Below are 18,463 nucleotides of genomic sequence, written 5' to 3'. Positions count from 1 at the left end.
AGAGGACAGAAAATATATTCATATGTTAAGAGTTTGTTGGAGGAGATGCCTTAAGAATTTGAAGACTAGAATATAATTTTAATAAGGCTCTAAGATACAGATTTGGACTTTCTTTTTTTGATTGATACTACCCCAGGAAGAGAAAGTGAGAACTTTGTCTTGACTTGGATTGATTGAGGACTTTGGGATTGTTCTATTTTTTATTTTATTTTTTGAAATATCCTGGTTGGTGCAGGAAGAAAGAGGGGGAAAAAAAGGAAAAGAAAAGATTTATAATGGCTTTTTTTGTTGAGGAGCTGAGAAAAGAATATGAGCAAGCAAAAACAGATGGTAAAGATGGTGTGAAAGAAGCCTTCCTTTTTTTTAGAAATGGTGCTTGTTAACTATCAACAAACACTACAACAGATGGAGGCAGCAGAAGACGAAGACGAAGATGAAGAAGAAGAAGAAGAAGCCATCTTTAATGAATTTCAACATTTAACTAAGAAGGAAGGAAGGAAGAAAGGAAGGAAAATGAAGGACTTAAGACTTAAAAAAGCACTTAAGAAAGAGAAAAATGAGGTGCAAAATCAATATAATGATAGTAAACAAAAGAAAAAAGGAACACAACAGAGAAGGGAAGCCAGCAAGGCAAAGGCAGAGACTAGGAGAAGGGGGGTTAGGAAGGTCTGGTGGGGGAAGAAAGAAAGAAAGGTGGAGAAAAGCCACAAAGTTTTGAAATTAGATGGGAAAAGAGGAATCTTTTTTAGGGACAAAGGGTAAAGTACAATTTTTTTAAAAAAAGATTTTGCAAGGTACATAAGATGGTATTGTAGCATTTGTATTAGAAATAGAAAATTAGAATGGTTTAAGAGTTGATAAGAGATTAAAATGTTGAAATGCTTAGAAATGATTGATTTTAAAATTTAATAAAATATTAAAGGGAATGTTTAGAATATTGAGTTTTAATTAAAGAGTTTAATATGTTTGTGGTATTATTATTATTATAGTAGCATTTGTTTTTGGAAAAGGCAATGGGAATATTATAAGATTTAATATTTAGATCTACTATTTAACTATGTATTTAATCATTTTGGATTTATTATTATTTTTTATTAAAAAACAAAAAATTAAGAAGATAGAATGTACCAAGCAGAATCAGATCGGGTATTAGGTGTTATTTTAAATGTTAATCTAATTAATTTAGGGGGAAGACAGAAAGGCATCATACTCTGATTAGTGATTTCAGGAGAAATTCTTTTTTTTTATTATAAGGAATGAGACAGGGGGATAATAAAGAATGGACAAAAGATACAAATATAATGACTTAAATTAAGATGGATTAAATAAAATAGAATTTAGAAGATTGAAATGTGTGGAGAAGCTAATATAGAAGATATAGAATGGTAAATAAAATAGGTAATGATATGTAAGATGAGCATGAATATAATTGAAGTTCATGTAGAGAGAGGTACCTGGGGCCAAGTTACTTTCCTAAAAGATTTTTTATATGTTTGTGTGTTGTGTGTTTATGTTTTTGGGAGAATTAATAAAACCTTGCAGAAATATAGAATGACAATAATGGTAACCAAGTCAGAAAGAAATAGATGAAATAATAATAGTGAAATTGAATAAGATTGAATAAGAGTAAAGAGAAATAAAGAGAAATTGGATAAGAGGCATTTGTATGCTCATATGGAAATGGGTTAAAATAGAATTATATTGTATAAAATAAGGTTTTATTTGACTTGTAAAATTTATAATGGAAAAAGGTTTAAGTATGTAATGGTCAATGATGATTTGTTTGTCTTTAAAATTAATAAAATTTGTTTAAAAAAAGAAAAGAAAAAAAAAGTGAGGTGACAGAGCCTAGAAATTCTATACTCTTGTAAATTTAATGGATGTGATGCGGCTTTCCAAGTAATTAGGTAGTTTCAAATAGTGCTGTCCATAACACAGAAAATGTTTTGTTGTTCAGTAGCAATCTCATTTCAGGGCCTATGAACTTTCCATGTCTCAGCCAGCTAAACTTGAGAAAATAACATGTAGATTCCCAAACAAGAAGGATTAAGACCCTGACAACAGTCAAATTAACGTTGAACTGATTCTTAATTAGTGCCGTTAACCAGTGTCTAGTGTAACAGTGTGACTAGATTAAATTCTTTTGAATTGAACGTTATTTTGGTTTGCAAGGATGGCAGGTGACACAGAGAAACTAGGACATTGAACACATTGTTTTAAAAAGTGAACTATTCCAAGATTGCACATTTTAAAGAGAGGAAGACATTGTTTTCTGTCCAGAAACTGAACTGAACACTGCAGAGATAGCTTTTTTGGTCTGGCCTTGGGACCAGCTCTTTTTCTATTTCTGTACTTCCTTGTCTTTTAAAATAGGTGGGGAGGGAGAGAATTCACCATTCAGTTCAAAACAATGAAGTATGAAGCCTTTTTAAAAAAAAATTCAAGTTTTACCTTTCACCATAAATGTTTACTAGTTGCAGGTAGAATGTATACCAAAGTGTGAATAGATAGTGAATTCAATGATTTTGAAGCAATAAATTAGGTTGATTCCCAACTTTTTAATTAATTATTATATTAATTTCAGTTCAATTCTAGGTCAGACTTTTTACCTGGCTGTGAAGCTGCCAGGGTCGATAATCATCTTCTGCACAGCGTCTATCAAAAATGGACTTGTAATCCACTTTTACCAACTGCCACTCAGAACGATGGCTGAAGTGTCCAAAAACACTGAATAAAACATCGAATGATTACAATAGTAGCAGACAATTATTTTAACAGATCAACAAAATGAAACGAATATAATTCTATACATATCTCCTTACAAATTATGGCCCTAGTAAAAAAAAGGGGCTTTTCTGGTGTATACAGGATTGTGGCCTTAATCATAAAAAAGCTTCCAATCTCTCTTTAGCGATACATTCCAATTATAATAACAGCTTTCAAATGATATTGTAAGTTACAGGTTTAATTATGAACATAGATGGCTAGTATATAGAAAGTGGGATTTCTAGGAAGGAAGGAAGGAAGGCAAGAAGGCAGGAAATCAAAATACAAGTATTATTTATGTATTTATTTTTTCATTTATTTACAATATTTATAAATTGCTGATCAGTATTATTGATGTAGATGGTGATTATTCTTTTGGAACTGGCTGCATGAAGTTGAACAAATTAAAACTTCAGTAATCAAATATAGCAATAATAAAAGCAGCGTAATTTTTCTTTCAACATTACACATAAACACCCACCCACACATACTCATGCACATATCTATTTATTAACAGAAATTAGTGGATAAACTTTCAGTTACTTAATACTTGATGAAAAATTAAGCATTATGTTATGTACCATAAATCAACCACAATCTACTTTGGTGCTTCGTCTCACAGATGCAAGTAGCTCTACTTCAATATGGTTAAAGTTCAAGACAGGAGAGAATTGCTGAAATAGGCTATTTTGTTTTACAGACTGGGCTTATGTGCATCCACATGGTAAGGCAGTGAAGTACATCTGATGTGCTGAAGAGAGGCACCTCTTTCCTTCTTTGCAAGTTCATATCCAAAGAGGTCCTTTGCTTGAATCGTAACCCCCCCAAAATCCCCATCAATTTTTGTATCTGCAAAATCCTACTAAAGAGTGCACAAGAATCATATTGACCAGTGGTAGGATTCAATTTTTTTTACTATTGGTTCTGTGGCAGTGGCTTGGTGGGTGTGGTGTGGTTTTGTGGGTGTGGTTTTGTGGGCATTGTAGGGGAAGGATACTGTAAAATCCCCATTCCCTCCCCACCCCACTAACTTGCTTTCCAGCTCCGTTCTCCTATGCAGGGCAACCAAAGAAGACCCAGCTAATCAGCTGAGACTCGGGAAGTAGAGAATAGAGAATAGGGGTGGAGCCAGTCAGAGGTGGTATTTGCTGGTTCTCCGAACTACTCAAAATTTCTGCTACCAGTTCTCCAAATACTCAAAATTTCTACTGTTCACCAGAAATGTCAGAACCTGCTGAATACCATCTCTTATATTGACGTAATCAGTGTAACACTTCACATTCTATTTATATTCCTAGATTACAAATGATATTTCATCTATTAGATATCCTATATTTAATAACAATAGAATGGACTTTATTGTTGTTATTTCGTGTGAGATTTACCTATTTAATAATGCCAAGGGGACTGGGGAACTCAGAGCAAAATGGAGCCCATTAAATGGCTGGTGTGAATGTGTGTGGTCACCAGGTTGGGGAGTTATTATTTTATTAATTTTTTTTTTATTTTTTTATTTTTATTTCTTTTATATTGTGTTTTGATGTCCTTGTAAGCAGGGGTGGGATTCTACCAGTTCGCACCTATTCGCTAGAACTGGTTGTTAACATTCTAAGCAGTTCAGAGAACTGGTTGTTAGAAGAAATTACTGGCCTAATTCTGTAAGGAAGACAGGAAGGAAACATTCTGGGTTTGCTTATAGAAACTGCCTCTCTGTTAACCCTTATTACATTCTTGGTATTCTTGGTTCTCAGGAACTTCTCTGGAATTTTTTCCCTTCCTTTGCTGGTACTTTGCTTGTGTGGAGTGACCATTCAAAGTTACAATTGAAAAAAGTGACATGACCACTTTTCACACTTAAAACTGTTGCAGCATCTCCACAGTCATGAGAGGTCAGGCGAGGAGATGCGTGCCTCAATGTGAGTGATATTGAGTTGGCGACACCCAGCCAATAACATGACCACCAAGCCATGCCCACCAACTAAGCCGCGCCACAGAACCTGTTGTTAAAAATTTTGAATCCTACCCCTGCTTGTAAGCCACCTTGAGTTGCCATGTGCAAGTAGGCAGCAATATAAATTTTCTAAATAAATAAAAATAAATAATATCTACTCACGTCATTATTAAAGTCTCTTCTCCAGGCTCTCCCAAAACCCCATCAACAAAAAGCGGGATGGAGGTGAAACTGTACTTGCTCCAAGATCTTCCTTCATCAAAACTTAACCTGGTGATAAAAAAGCAAAAGAAAACAGTAACAGAAGAAATAAAAATAATTTATTTCTATGTTATAAATAACTTTTCATAATAGATTACAATAAATAAAGAATAATAAAGAAAAGCTGTTTTAAGGACACACAATCTCCCTAAGAACTATATATTCCTATGTGTTATTTTGTGTAATGTTCACATATATAATGGCATGTATTTTGAAAGTTCAGGTAGTCCTCGAATTACAACAGTTTGTTTAGTGACCATTCGAAGTTACAGTGACACTGAAAAATGTGGCTGACTGTTTTTCACAGTTATGACCTTTGTAGCATCTCCATGATCATGTGACCAAAATTCAGATGCTTTGTAACTGGTTCCATATTTATGACCATTGTTGTAAGCCAAAGTCATGTGATCATCTTTTGGGACCTTCTGACAAGCAAAGTCAATGAGGAAGCTAGATTCACTTAACAACTCGTTATTAACTTATCAATTGCCGGAATTCACTTAACAACTGTGGCAATAAAGGTCGTAAAATGGGGCAAAACTGGCTTAACAAATGTCTTACTTAACAACAGAAATTTTGGGCTCAATAGTGGTTGTAAGTCAAGGACTATCTGTATTAGAATGTTAAAGCAAATGGAAGAAATGGAATTAAATGCAGATAAATGGCAAAAGCTGAACATAAATCATCTAATATTATTCTTATATATTGCAGGCATATTAAGCATAATTTCCCTAATTTGGAAAGCCTTAGAATGAAACTATCATTATCAACATATTAAAAATAGGACACAAAAAGAAAGCATTTAAAAAACAGGACACCCAAAGGCATACATAACAAGTGTTGACACACTCTTAGGAATGATTGGAAGTGGATAATGCAAGGTTGTGGTTATTGAATTACAGCTACTAAGTTCTCTCGTGATATGTGGGCTTTGGAAAACTGTAGTTCAGCAGTGGAGGATCACCACTGGAGGACATGAATATCATGCTAAAATTGTAGAATGTGGAATTGTGAAGTACACTAGAAGTATAATAACAGATGTCAAAGTGACAGAGGAACAATTCTTTGCCTAGAATATCTTTAATATAAAAATACCTTTTTATGTATGATACAATAGATTTAAAGTCAGATAAGAAACCCATTCCATATGTATTTTTATATATCATAGCTACTACAATAATGGAGATAAATAAATGTTCAGAAATGTATGAATACTGACAATAACTCAGAATTAGGACTACAACTGATCTCACACTTAGTAATTGTAGATACAACCATCCACTTGAGATCCTGTCACATTGGTTCCATGGCAAATCATAAATTCTAGAACTGTACATATTTTACTAATGGTTTCAAAGAGATGCTCTTGAAAGTACGGGAGAACAATCACAGTATCCCTTTAAAGAAGCTTTTTTTAAAACTCACCCATGTTAGAAACACCTAGTATAGGAACAAAATAAGTTCAGTTGCATTGATATCAAAATGTGCTCTTCCGTATAGAATCTGCACTTTTTCTGGTTACATTTGTCCTTGGTTACTACTTTTTTTAAAAAAAAAAATATTTGTTTTTCCCCAACGTGAATATTTACACCATGTTCTTTTTTTAGTTTCTTCTTGTACTTTCTTTTCTTATTCTTCTATTCCAAGAGGGTTAAACCTTCAGTGTTCTTTATATTTTTCTAAACTGCAGCTAAATTTCCTAAACTTCAGCTAGAACAAAACAATGCAACTTCTTAATACTAATGTAGATTATAATATTGCCCTGCAAGTGTTTTGTTTGTCAAAAATTGTATGTATAAAATGCAGATATAGTTTTATTGGGATGAAAAAGAGGTAGCATGCTCATTTGTTTAATTGACATATCCTGGCACTTAGTAAAAAGTTTGGTCACAATCCAACAGCTAATGGCATATAATACACACTGAAGGACTCTGTGATGAATGGAATTAGAGAAGTCACATTAATTACCAGAGATGTCTGATAGGCAGAGATGTATGTTTCATAGCAACCAAAACCCCACCTTGGTCCAGATAAAGGACGCTGTGTTCATCTTCAAAGATCTAGTGAGACACATAAAAAGATAATGGAATCCTTTGTATGTAGAACCCAGGGGCGACAAGTTTCTTTTGTAATAAATAAGTATATAAAAATTTAATCATATTAATGTTCCCCCTTCAAAAAAAAATATGGTTAGGAATGAGAATGATCAAGATTTTATTTCATTGTTTAGAAAAAAAGAGGAAGGAAGGAAGGAAGGAAGGAAGGAAGGAAGGAAGGAAGGAAGGAAGGAAGGAAGGAAGGAAGGAAGGAAGGAAGGAAGGAAGGAAAGAAAAAAGGAGCTTGGTCATCTGCAGAATGGAAGTCTTTAGCAATATAGATGTATACATGGTGAGAATATCAGATAATATGATACCTGAATAGGATTAGTAATAATTTATTCAAAAGAAAGGTTTACAGTTATTGAACAATGACCTAATCATTATTCTTTTTTTTTTTACTAATCATTTAGTGGTACCTTATCTGTAGCTTTCCAAGCCAAACACAAACAGTAAAATATATATGCATACATTTTTCATGTGTTGCAGCATATAAACTTTCTTAGATGAAAATTCTAGTTATATGAAAAAAAATGTTGTAAATTCCAACATTTGTATACTTTGCTAACCATAGCTCTAATAAGTATTCATTTGATTAGAAATGTGGGATATCAATCAAATAAATAAATCTTGCAGATTTAACAACCACAAAAATGGAATTTCCTTTTGGTAAACCAATCAGTTGTTCTGAGAAGTTGTTATTCAGAGAAGAGGTGGAGCCTGAACCTCAAATTTCCCCCTGGAAAGTCTTGCTTAAGAAGTGGAGGTTCTCATCACATTCCTAGAAATACAATCTTGGTCTACATTTGGAAGCATAAAGGCCATCTATTTCTGATTAATTTAGAGCAACCTACTCACAGTGATAAATGCTTTGTTTACTTTTAGATTAGATCTATATAATTTATGAAATCTATGTGGCATGGAATGTGTTTGCAAACTTCATTTAGTGAACAACATATCATCATGAATACTTTTCTCCAGACCAATCTAAAATTAAAGTGTGGTATCTAGCACTTTTTTGGAACCAATTCTTGCTGGTTTCAGTTTTAAAGCCTAAAAATTTAAGAAATATTGTCTCTCCTGTACTTATAGGATAGTCAGTTTGAGGATATCTTTTCTATTCCACCACCAAAAGAAGTTTGATATGAATGTTGGATGCTCCTAAAATAATTCTTTTTAGATATTAATTCAATTTTGTGCAGAACCATATTTTTTAGATATACTACATATTTTAATTGGTACCATAAAAACATTTCGATTTATATTTAGAGACCTATAGACAGGACTCCCAATGTTTTATGTCTAAGAGATTCAATAAGTATTAATAGAGCACTTACACTTTGCTTTGTTAATTCTCTTAAGTATGTTCTTGAATTCAGTTTATGAGGTGGTAATTGCATATTAATTAAATGCCAAGTACTTGCTAAAATGTATTCAGTGATATACAAGAGTCATGCATATTGTTGTCCATATTATTATCTGATTGTTGGAGCTCTTTAAATGCTTATACTTAGTTAATGGATATAGAGTTAATTTGGGAAGTAGGAAAGCAAGGGGAAAACAACACATTTTATTTAGTAATTCTCATTCTTAGCTTTGTGTAAGAGATTGTAGTTATATCAATATGAACATAGGCCATTCTGAAAATTAATCTACCTGAAAGACATGTAAATCTTTAACACTTGAACCAAGATAATGTTCTTATGTATTGGTTTTATTGTTGTTTATTTCTTGTTCTTATCAAGAAATGGTTCACTAAAGAAGAGAAGGCATACCTGGCAGTTAGATTTGATTTATGTCTAGTTGTATTTTGCTACTTATGGATGATTAAAGTCAATGGCATAACATAGCTTTTCAAAAACTTATGCTCAGTTTGCCAAGCATAAATATGGAACTTTAGATTTTGAGACAATAATTAAAGTTATAATAATCCATAGAAATTAGTCCACTTAACTATATTTAACAATATTTAATGAGCAAACACCCATTGAAATAAAGCATGCTAGTGGGGAATTCTAACTGAATGCCTTATCTAGATTCTGCAGACATATTTCCATTGTCTTTCTAGCAGCCAACAGCTTTCTTTCTCTTAATCAGAAATATGTTTTCCACTGACCTGCCTTCCTCTCTGCTTTTCTCATATATCTAACCACTGAGCAATTACTTTCCCAGAATAGAGGCAAGAACAAGTTTTCCTCAATTCCCCTTTCTCATTCCGCATACATTTACTAGAAAGCCGCCTTCATGTCTTTGTTCATTAGATCAAAGAGATGAAGATCCCTCTATCTGGGATCGTCTTTTCTGATAATTCCTTCAGATCTACATTCTATAATTATTTATCCTCTCAGCCTCAAGAACAAGGCTCAAGAATCCTGAGGCTATAGGAATCTGCTTGGAGGTTTTTCTGGGTAAGGCACTAGTTTCACTCCTCCCACTTTTTAAGCTATAATACAAAATTGTTTTCTTTAGCCAATGGGAAAGGATTTAGTTACATACCCACCCACCCACTCTCCACCCCCATTTTGCTGTCACCAGACATTTTTAAGCAGCAACACAATCTCCTTACTTACAAATCTGAGATTTTGAGTTTTTGGTGCCTGAGTGAAATATGGGAAGGAGAAAGCACATATCTAACTGAATAAGTCTTGTTTAGTCACTACAACATCTTTTTTCAAAGGTTTTGTAACCAGGAAATTAAGTTAGTATAACTTTGTAAATGAGAATGAACAGCACAATAGCATGTAAATGATGAACCACATTTTCCTCTTGTCATAAATCAATGACAGTAGGATTAAATAAAAGGAAAAAGAAATGAATTAAATAACAGTAAACTAAAAAGTAACTACTGAGATGCCATGGTACCTGCTAAAGGATATTATGCAGGATGAAAATATGTGATTCTTCCAATAACATATAATATCTATAATGGTAACATTCATAATTGTACAAAAAAGGAACAGATGCCCTAAACTGGGATTCTAGTTTGGTCTTCTTACATACATGAAGAGTGATTATTGATAATCTTACTTGTCAGACCCTTTTTCACAGTTTCCCCTTGGAAGGTAAAAAGTAATTAAGATAGGCTGCTACTAGTCAGACGGAAACTCAGGGCTTTTTCTTCAGCCTACCTCTTAAAGCATAAAAAGGAAAGTATTTTGAAAACAATAGAGAAATTAATAAATTTTATGCTAGCTCAAGGGGTAACTATGATAGGATGAGCTCCCTTTTTCAACCAATAATTTAAGCCAAACATTAATTATATAAACAGGTCTATCAGAAAAAGGGAATATGTGAAAACAATGGAAGGCACACAAAATTCAAGCACACAAAATACCAACTAAATATAATAATCATAGATACCGTATATTAGTTATTTACTAACTTTTGGCCCAAAATCAACACATGTTCAAAGTTCAATGAAGAGAGGATAGCTGAGGGGGAAATTATCTGCTTCCAGTCCACATTATCCTCTGTTTTATGAGGACTGGAATGTGGAGGCTAACAGAAAATTAGCCTCTTTATGGAGATAAATAGTTGTTTTACACAATCAAGTAAAATGCTCCAATAAACTGCTCCTTAGAGGTATTTCACACTATTCTCCTCCCCCAGTTGACCACTTTTTGCTTTCATTGCTACTCACTTGTCTCCAAGTGTTTCCAGCATCAGACGAAACAAACATGCTGATATCATTTTCTGACAACTCTGATCCAATGTTACCTGTAAAGAAAAGTACCCCAACCTATAAAACTTAAATGTAAAAGAAAACTGAAATCTTTGTGCTTTTAGTAATATATATTGTGCTGAACAGTGATGACTTAAGGATGCAATTTATATTATAAAGCAGAAAAATGTAACAATGTTAATTTATCAATAGTTTGTGTGGATGTTATATATATTTATATATATTATTTTTATTATTATCATATATATTACTTAGTTAATCATGTTGCAATTCTTGCACCAACCTTAAAAAATAAAGGTAAGACAAATGTTGTCCTTTAGATGATGTCAAGATTCAGTTTCATAGCCACAAACCAGCAAGAAAGGGTATCACAAAACAAATAGTTCCCACCTTTTTTGTTATGTTTTGTTAAGTCAATTTTGTTACCTTCCTTGTTTTGCTGACAGAAGATGAAACACAGTGATTTGACTCAGGCCAAACTTGAGAGTTCATGAAAAAAAAAAAATTAAACTAGATCTTCTTGGTTGCAACTATTACTTCATGTCACCTTTGAACCACAAGTTGAAAATTTGAACTTTTATGTTGCACTTAATAATAAGAAATTGTAGGCTTTTGTTATATAGCATGGAATCTTTCTTACCAGAGGCTACGATGATACCTGGAGCTGTATCGCGACTGGCAATATTACCAGAAGTGTAAGGATTCTCTGAAACCTTCAGGTGGAGATGAAGGGAGCAATATGGCTTGAAAGAAAACAAACAAGGAAATCCTAATCAGTACTCGAAAGAATATAGCATAGCATAGCATAGCATAAATCTTGAAGAAATTAATACAGCTACAGTATTTTTATTGTAATGCAAGTGCTTTTATACAATTGCATTCATTCCCAAGTTACAAAGACCTTGGGGAAAAAATCCACAATCCATAATATTCAAAAGCATCTGACTACCAGATGTTAGTCACACAGCAGGACCACTTTCCCCTCCTTCCTTAGCCTATTTGGCTCTGACTTTTAAAATGTAGTATAATGTGATACAGATGGATCAAAAGTAGTGTCTTTGTTCAGATTTCTCCAACTTAGGTTTAGTTAAAAATCAAGAAATTACAATTCTTTATCATATTACTGTTTTAAGGATTTATCTACTATGTGCATGAGAAGGAATTTGAAAAGAAGCAACTGGTTGTTGGCAGAGAAAGGTTGTTTAGTTTATCAGAATGACTCTCCTTCCCATTAATTTTATGTTCACATAAACCATATATAATCCTTGCAATTCAGGTTTGAAGAAAATGCAAGTTTTTGATGTAGAAGTAGATGAAAAGGGCTAAATAAGGAGTCTCCAGCAGAGAGAATGGAATTGAACATGAAAGTGAAGAGATGATTTAGGATGAAACTGAAGTGATGGAATGCTGGTAGGAGTTTTTAGATATCTGTACTTGGATGACAGTAATATGTCAAGACCAGAATTCAAATGAATGTTCTAAATGTTAATGTTCAAGAAAATGAATGATGAAAAGGAAGTCACAAATGCTGTGAAAATGTTAAAAATGGTAAGGCTGCTCTAAGTACAGAAACATTACAGTGTGGATGTGCTGCAAATGTAGAAATATTACAATATGTGAGGTGGTTTAGAGAAAAATGTAGGAAATGCAGTGTAGTTTTATGTCAAGCAGAGAATACACAGATCAGATATTTCTTCTTTAGAAGAGTATTAAGGAATGTATGACTATGTGAGACAAAGCTTATTGTGCACATGTTGGTTATGACAAATGAAGTGGCTTGAATTAGAAAATGTTTTCTATGACCATGTAGTTGAAAGTTCCTAAATGCAACTGGAATGATATAAGACAAAAGTAAAATCCACATTAAAATGGAATGTATAGTAAATAATTCAACTTATCAAATGAACAAGGAGTATTTAGGTGCCACTACACATAATTGGTCAGAAAATGAATACACATATAGATTTATATGGAGGTGACATTAGTTGAGAAGCTGATCATTTTCAGTGCATATCAAACTACATAATGGAGTGAGGAATATTAATAAATAAATATTAATAAATTAATAAACCTTCAAATTAAGAGTAAACTGCACTTTATATTAAATGGCGGAAAATTGGAGGAAAGAGATTAATGTCATGTATTTTCATAGCACATTTACTAAAGATAGTGAAATTGACAAATTGTAATATGTGCAATTGATAATACAAAGGTACTAGATAATATATGGTCTGTTGCAAGGAATGAGTGTTAGTTGAAAGAAACAGAGGGCTGTGTATAACAGTATGTTTCTGCTTGCTTTGTAACATAGAAGTGACTGTTAAGATATGTCAGGTCAAACATTAAAGTACATTGAATGCAATGGGAACAGAGTAAATAATGAAACACAGGTAAATGTGCTGAATGAATATCAGCTGAATAAAAAAAGTGACCAATATTAGCACAGTTAAATAGTTTAGTCATAGGGAGAGATTTCATGAGGACTGAATAGCAAAAGAACTATATGAAGATGAATGGGTTAAGAGGAAGGGGAAAAGTGAGAAAATATTGTAGTTGTAGGAATGAGTCCTTCCAAAATAAAGATTATAATAAAATATAATGTATAAACTCAGTGGAAATAAAGTTAGGTTGCAAAGGTAGAACAATGGGGGAGTGTCAATATTATTTCTGTAAATTAGTTTTGGCTAATTTATTGCATTTTCTTACGCCATGGATTTTATTAGTTTGGCTTACTATTTATCATTACCTTCCTGCAGGTTTCATAATATTGCTTTCTCCAAGATAAATATTATAATGGATATGCATATATGAATGTAGATTGAAAGCCAGTTTGCTTTATAGCTCAGATTTGAGATTTGGACTTTAACTTTCCAATTTATTCCACCATCATAATTTCATTTTCTGAGAGGTTGTTTTGGTTCTATTAACTATGGCAACAAATACAAATTTACAGTTCATGCCACCAAAAAAGCACTTGGGATAAGCTCAAGAGAGGGGAAGACTGATGAAGAAATTCCAAATAAATCTCCAATAATTAGATATTTGTATGTGTGTGCATGTATGGGTTGCTTATTTTGGGGAAGCTGATTCCTTTTTGCTCCATTTTATTTATTTATTTATACAAATTGTGTCAAAGATGATGCTGGAAGTTGTACAAAAATTGAAAGCTAAAACATAAAAACAAACAGCTTTGTTCATAAAATAAAATACATAAATCATACTATTACACATGGCTGAGATTATAACAAAATAAAAGCTTTCAAACCACGAAGACAAAGGGGCTCAGTTAACCTTCTGGCCCAAATGCCTGCAGGAACATTCAGTTCTTTAATGATTTTCAAAAAGCCAATAGTGCTAGACTCATTCAGATCTCCAGGGGGATGCTGTTCTAGAGGATAGGCACAACAGGAAAGGGCATTAATTAGATCAAAGGTAATCTATTCAATTTCAGAATTGGAATTAAATGAAATAAATACACTTTAATATTCACAGAAATCATTCCTTCAACATAGCTGTTTTTTCTGGAATGTTATTTTGTTACGCCTCTCAAAATCAGGCAACACTAAATACATTTACATTATTACATTAAATATATACATCAGATACATCAAATATATACATGCTTATTTTTTATATGACATAAATATTAAGCCAGATTTATAACATTTTATTGTGTGCATGTTGGCTGCAACTCCTCAAGTTAAACCAAGGCACTAGCTACCTAATCCAAGGTAAACTCCTGAAAGTTACATAATTGTCCATGTTCTCCAACATTTATAGTATATATCAGAAAGACATTTGCCCCATTATTTTATTCCTTTTTATTTTTATAAATTGATCGCAAGGGTAGTAGAAGAATTCTCTTACTCTTCTGCACATATGCATCATATGGCATTAAAAGAGGTGTACTGCAACAATAAAAAGAAGGCAAAGAGACTATCCATTCTCCAGTAAATATTTTGTATGATTCACAAGATTTCAGACAAACCCTTCTAGGGAAGAGGCAATGGTCTCAGAATTTGGGAGCCAGCCAGAAAAAAGGAGGAAGTTGAGAATGACTTTTTCCAAGGTTGACATATCTCTTCCAAGTTCAACCTCACTAATATTCTATCTCATGTGAGATGATTTGTTCAGGACCCATATTGTTGTGATCTCTTTAAAGGAAAGGGTCAAGGTACATCTGTCACTCTTTCCATTTGGAAAGAGTGACAGATGGTACCTTGACCCTTTCCTTTAAAATTGCCTGAACACATTACCTAAAAGAAGTGCTGTGATCAGGTTTCTTTCATTTGACAGGAAAGAGCTAGAAAACCTTTCATTTGACAGGAAAGAGCTAGAAAACTGACAACAAAGCAATATTTATTTGTATGTCTTTGAGAGAGGAAAGAATAAAGTGATTAGTGTTTCTAAGTGAATAGCTTGTGGTAGAAATTAAAAGATGGATTTCCCATTGTTTGATTCCTTTTTAGAAGGGATCCTACCCATGATATGGAAAGAAATTCAGATAGTGTGACTGACAGCCAACATTTTTGCTGTGATATATGAATATAAAAATAATATTGTTAGGCAAGCAAATTACTTTTCATCAAACACACTTTTCAAGTCAAAAATAAACTATCAGCTACATGTTAATGTTAATTTGGGCATTAAAAAGATAATAAACCACTGGGCATCAAGGATACTTAGAAGAAAGCAACATCCTAACAGGAATGTTCTTAGACTCCTTGTTTAACTCAAGAATGTTAATATTTTCACCACTATTGCTTTACTCACTGTATGTTAACATGCATGTGCCAAAACAATTTTGAGGACCTGCTACATTGATTAAATGTATATTGTAATTTGCATAACTCCCTAAAGCACCTCTTCCAGCCTTTTTAGGTTTATCTTATTGCCCCTGGTACAAAAATAAAATAAATTCTGCTTTTGTATACTTGCAGGCTGCACACTGTTCCTAAATAAAACATTTGTTAAGTGAATTTTGCCCCACTTTATCAACTTTCTTGCCACAGTTATTAAGTGAATCCTGGAGTTATTAAGTTAGTCTGATGATTGTTAATTGACTTCCCCATTGTTAAGTGAATCTGGCTTCCCCGTTGACTTTACTTGTAAGAAGACCACAATAGGTGATCACATGACTCTGGGAAATGGCAACTCTCATAAATATGAGACAATCTGATCACATGACCATGGGGATATTGCAATAGCAGTGTGAAAAACTGTCATAATTCAAAAGTCACTTTTTTCAATGCTATTGTAACTTTGAATGATCACTAAATGAACTGTTGTACAACTGTTCATTTACATTACAACTGTTGAATTGTTGTAAGTCAGGACTACCTGTATAACAATAAAAATTGTATAAAATTAGGGGTCAGGATGCTAAAACATATGAAGAATGGTTGCAGGAACTGCGTATGTCTAGTCTAATGAAAAGAAGGGCTAGGGGAGACATGATAGCAGTGTTCCAATATCTCAGGGGCTGCCTCTGCGAAGAAGAAGGAGTCAACTATTTTCCAAAGCACCTGAGGGCAGGTGCAATGGGTGGAAGCAATGGGGGAAACCAATCAAGGAAAGAAGCATCTTAAAACTAAGGAGAAATTTCCTGACAGTTAGAACAATTAATCAGTGGAACAACTCCAGAAGTTGTGAATGCTCCAATGCTGGAAGTTTTTAAAAAGATGTTGGATAACCATTTGTTTGAAGTTGTGTAGGGTTTCCTGCCTAGGCAGGAGGTTGGACTAGAAGACCTCCAAGGTCCATTCCAAGTCTTCTATTCTATTCTATTCTATTCTATTCTATTCTATTCTATTCTATTCTATTCTATTCTATTCTATTCTATTCTATTCTATTCTATTCTAAGACACTTAAAAACCCCAAGCACAATTCTGCCCTAAAGCCTGAGAAAGCAGCTAATTTTTCCATTATTTTCTGAATGTCATTGAGGTGGGATCCAAATGGATTTCTGGGGGGATGCTGTTCCAGAGAATAGGAATTATAACAGAGAAGGCATATTTCCTGGGTTCCAACGAATAATACTATTTTATGAAGGGAACAATTTATCCTGATAATCCTATCTGCATTCTATTCCATGGTTAACCACAAAAAATTAATATAGCAAGTCCATTTGCTTAGACAAATGGCTCATTTCTTGCAATCTTATTGCCCTGACTCATGAGGGCTATCTGTGTTGGACAAAAGTGTTCAAAATAGGCATTTCTTTTTCAGCGAAAAGAAAAAATAACCTCATTTTCATATATAATCTGTATAATAAGAGGGTTTTCCCTTTCCTCATGCCTAAATCATCACTTACTATGGTAGGAGGCAATGATCTGGTTTCTTTTTCAATGTTCGAGAACAGACATTCATTTTTCAGTGAAAAGAAAAATAAGTTCATTTTCATCTCAAACATTTTAAAAAGTTACTTTAAAAACAAAAACAATTGTGGGGAAAGAGGCTATGTCACTGTATAATAAGAAGAGAGTTTCCCCCTCCCCCATGCCCGTAAACCATCACTTACTAGTAGGCAATGAACTGGGTTCCCTCTCAGATCTGTGTCCGGGGCCTGCAGCAAATGCCAGTCTCGGCCTTTGTTGTAGGTGATGAAAGTTTTTACTTGGTTGTCAATCTTCTTGTTAGCCAAGAACATTCCCTTTATCCCTGCTACCTAGGAGAAATTGACATGGCTGAAAAACAAGATAAATTTGACACAAATTGTGTGTGCATTTGGTACCTGTCAAATCTAGCTTTAGAACCAGCATGCAGAATGAATATGTAGCAGGCTCCGAGGTGAAAATTGCATCAAAAGATTTCTTACTTACCAGAGGTTAGGGAAAAAAAATAAGATGGAAAGTGCTGTGGATTCAGACAGGTTAGAAGAAGGCATTGCAGGGTTGAACATAAAAAAAAAAAAAAAAAAAACAGTGTAGATTTTGATGAGGTGACTGGGACAAAGCGGTCACAATCATCTGAGTTTTATTTAAGCTTGTAAAATGGTAAAAAAAGTGTGTGTTTTTTTGAATATAAATTCTACACCTTCATATAAATCATGCTCACCTGTGTTTGGGTAGATAGGGATATCTGTGTGTGCATATCTCTCTCTCTCTCTCTCTCTCTCTCTCTCTGTGTGTGTGTGTGTGTGTGTGTGTGTGTGTGTGTGTGTGTGTGTTTATGTCTGCATTTGGGATCTCTTTGGGAGAAAGGAAAGTATCAGTTCCTTTGAAGGAGATAATATTGCGCACTTCCCAGAAAAGCCATTTTTGCTAACTTTATTATATAACCCTAATTCCAATCTTATACAAAAGTTTGAAAGGTATAATTACAATAGTTGCAGAGTAGACCATACCTATCTTGTTCTTTTTTAGTTGTGGCTCAAGCCTGGCAATGGGCAGAAACCAGACTGTTATTTTGATAGATCACCTTTTTCAGACCCATAAGGTAGAGAGGTGAGCTCTCTTTATCCTATTAGACCTTTCAGGGGTGTTTGATACTATCAGTGGCATTGTTCTGGGCCACTTGGAGGGTGGCAAGTAGAGATGGCACTATTTTGCAATGGCTTCACCCCATTATGAATGGATGGATAGTTGGAGTTGCTATACAAGGAGAAGTCAATACCAGCGCAAACACTGGCTTCATATCTGCTATTATTTTAGATCTAGATGGGGATCATTCTCTTTCAGAAGAAGCAGGTTCCTCACTTGAGGGCTC

At 33.7% G+C, this 18,463-nt stretch overlaps 1 protein-coding gene across 5 annotated transcripts in view; it reads right to left on the bottom strand.

Moving 5' to 3' along the window:
• Window positions 1-18,463, bottom strand: part of LOC113412787 (VPS10 domain-containing receptor SorCS1) — a 432,049-nt gene that overhangs the window by 67,668 nt on the left and 345,918 nt on the right. For all 5 annotated transcript variants that reach the window (XM_087964588.1, XM_087964591.1, XM_087964587.1 and 2 more), the window contains exons 10-15: window positions 17,277-17,423; window positions 11,397-11,499; window positions 10,715-10,791; window positions 6,947-7,038; window positions 4,880-4,987; window positions 2,610-2,727 (exon numbers count right to left, since the gene is read on the bottom strand). In XM_087964588.1, coding sequence (XP_087820714.1) covers window positions 2,610-2,727; window positions 4,880-4,987; window positions 6,947-7,038; window positions 10,715-10,791; window positions 11,397-11,499; window positions 17,277-17,423 — 645 coding nt within the window. The remainder of the gene's footprint in view (window positions 1-2,609; window positions 2,728-4,879; window positions 4,988-6,946; window positions 7,039-10,714; window positions 10,792-11,396; window positions 11,500-17,276; window positions 17,424-18,463) is intronic.

The sequence above is a fragment of the Notechis scutatus genome, chromosome 4 (assembly GCF_049901735.1).
Source record: "Notechis scutatus isolate UNSWTSFEM ecotype Mainland chromosome 4, rNotScu1.2, whole genome shotgun sequence".
NCBI lineage: Eukaryota > Metazoa > Chordata > Lepidosauria > Squamata > Elapidae > Notechis > Notechis scutatus.
Note: the sequence above shows the minus strand (reverse complement) of the source record. Positions and strands in the feature narration are given on the sequence as shown.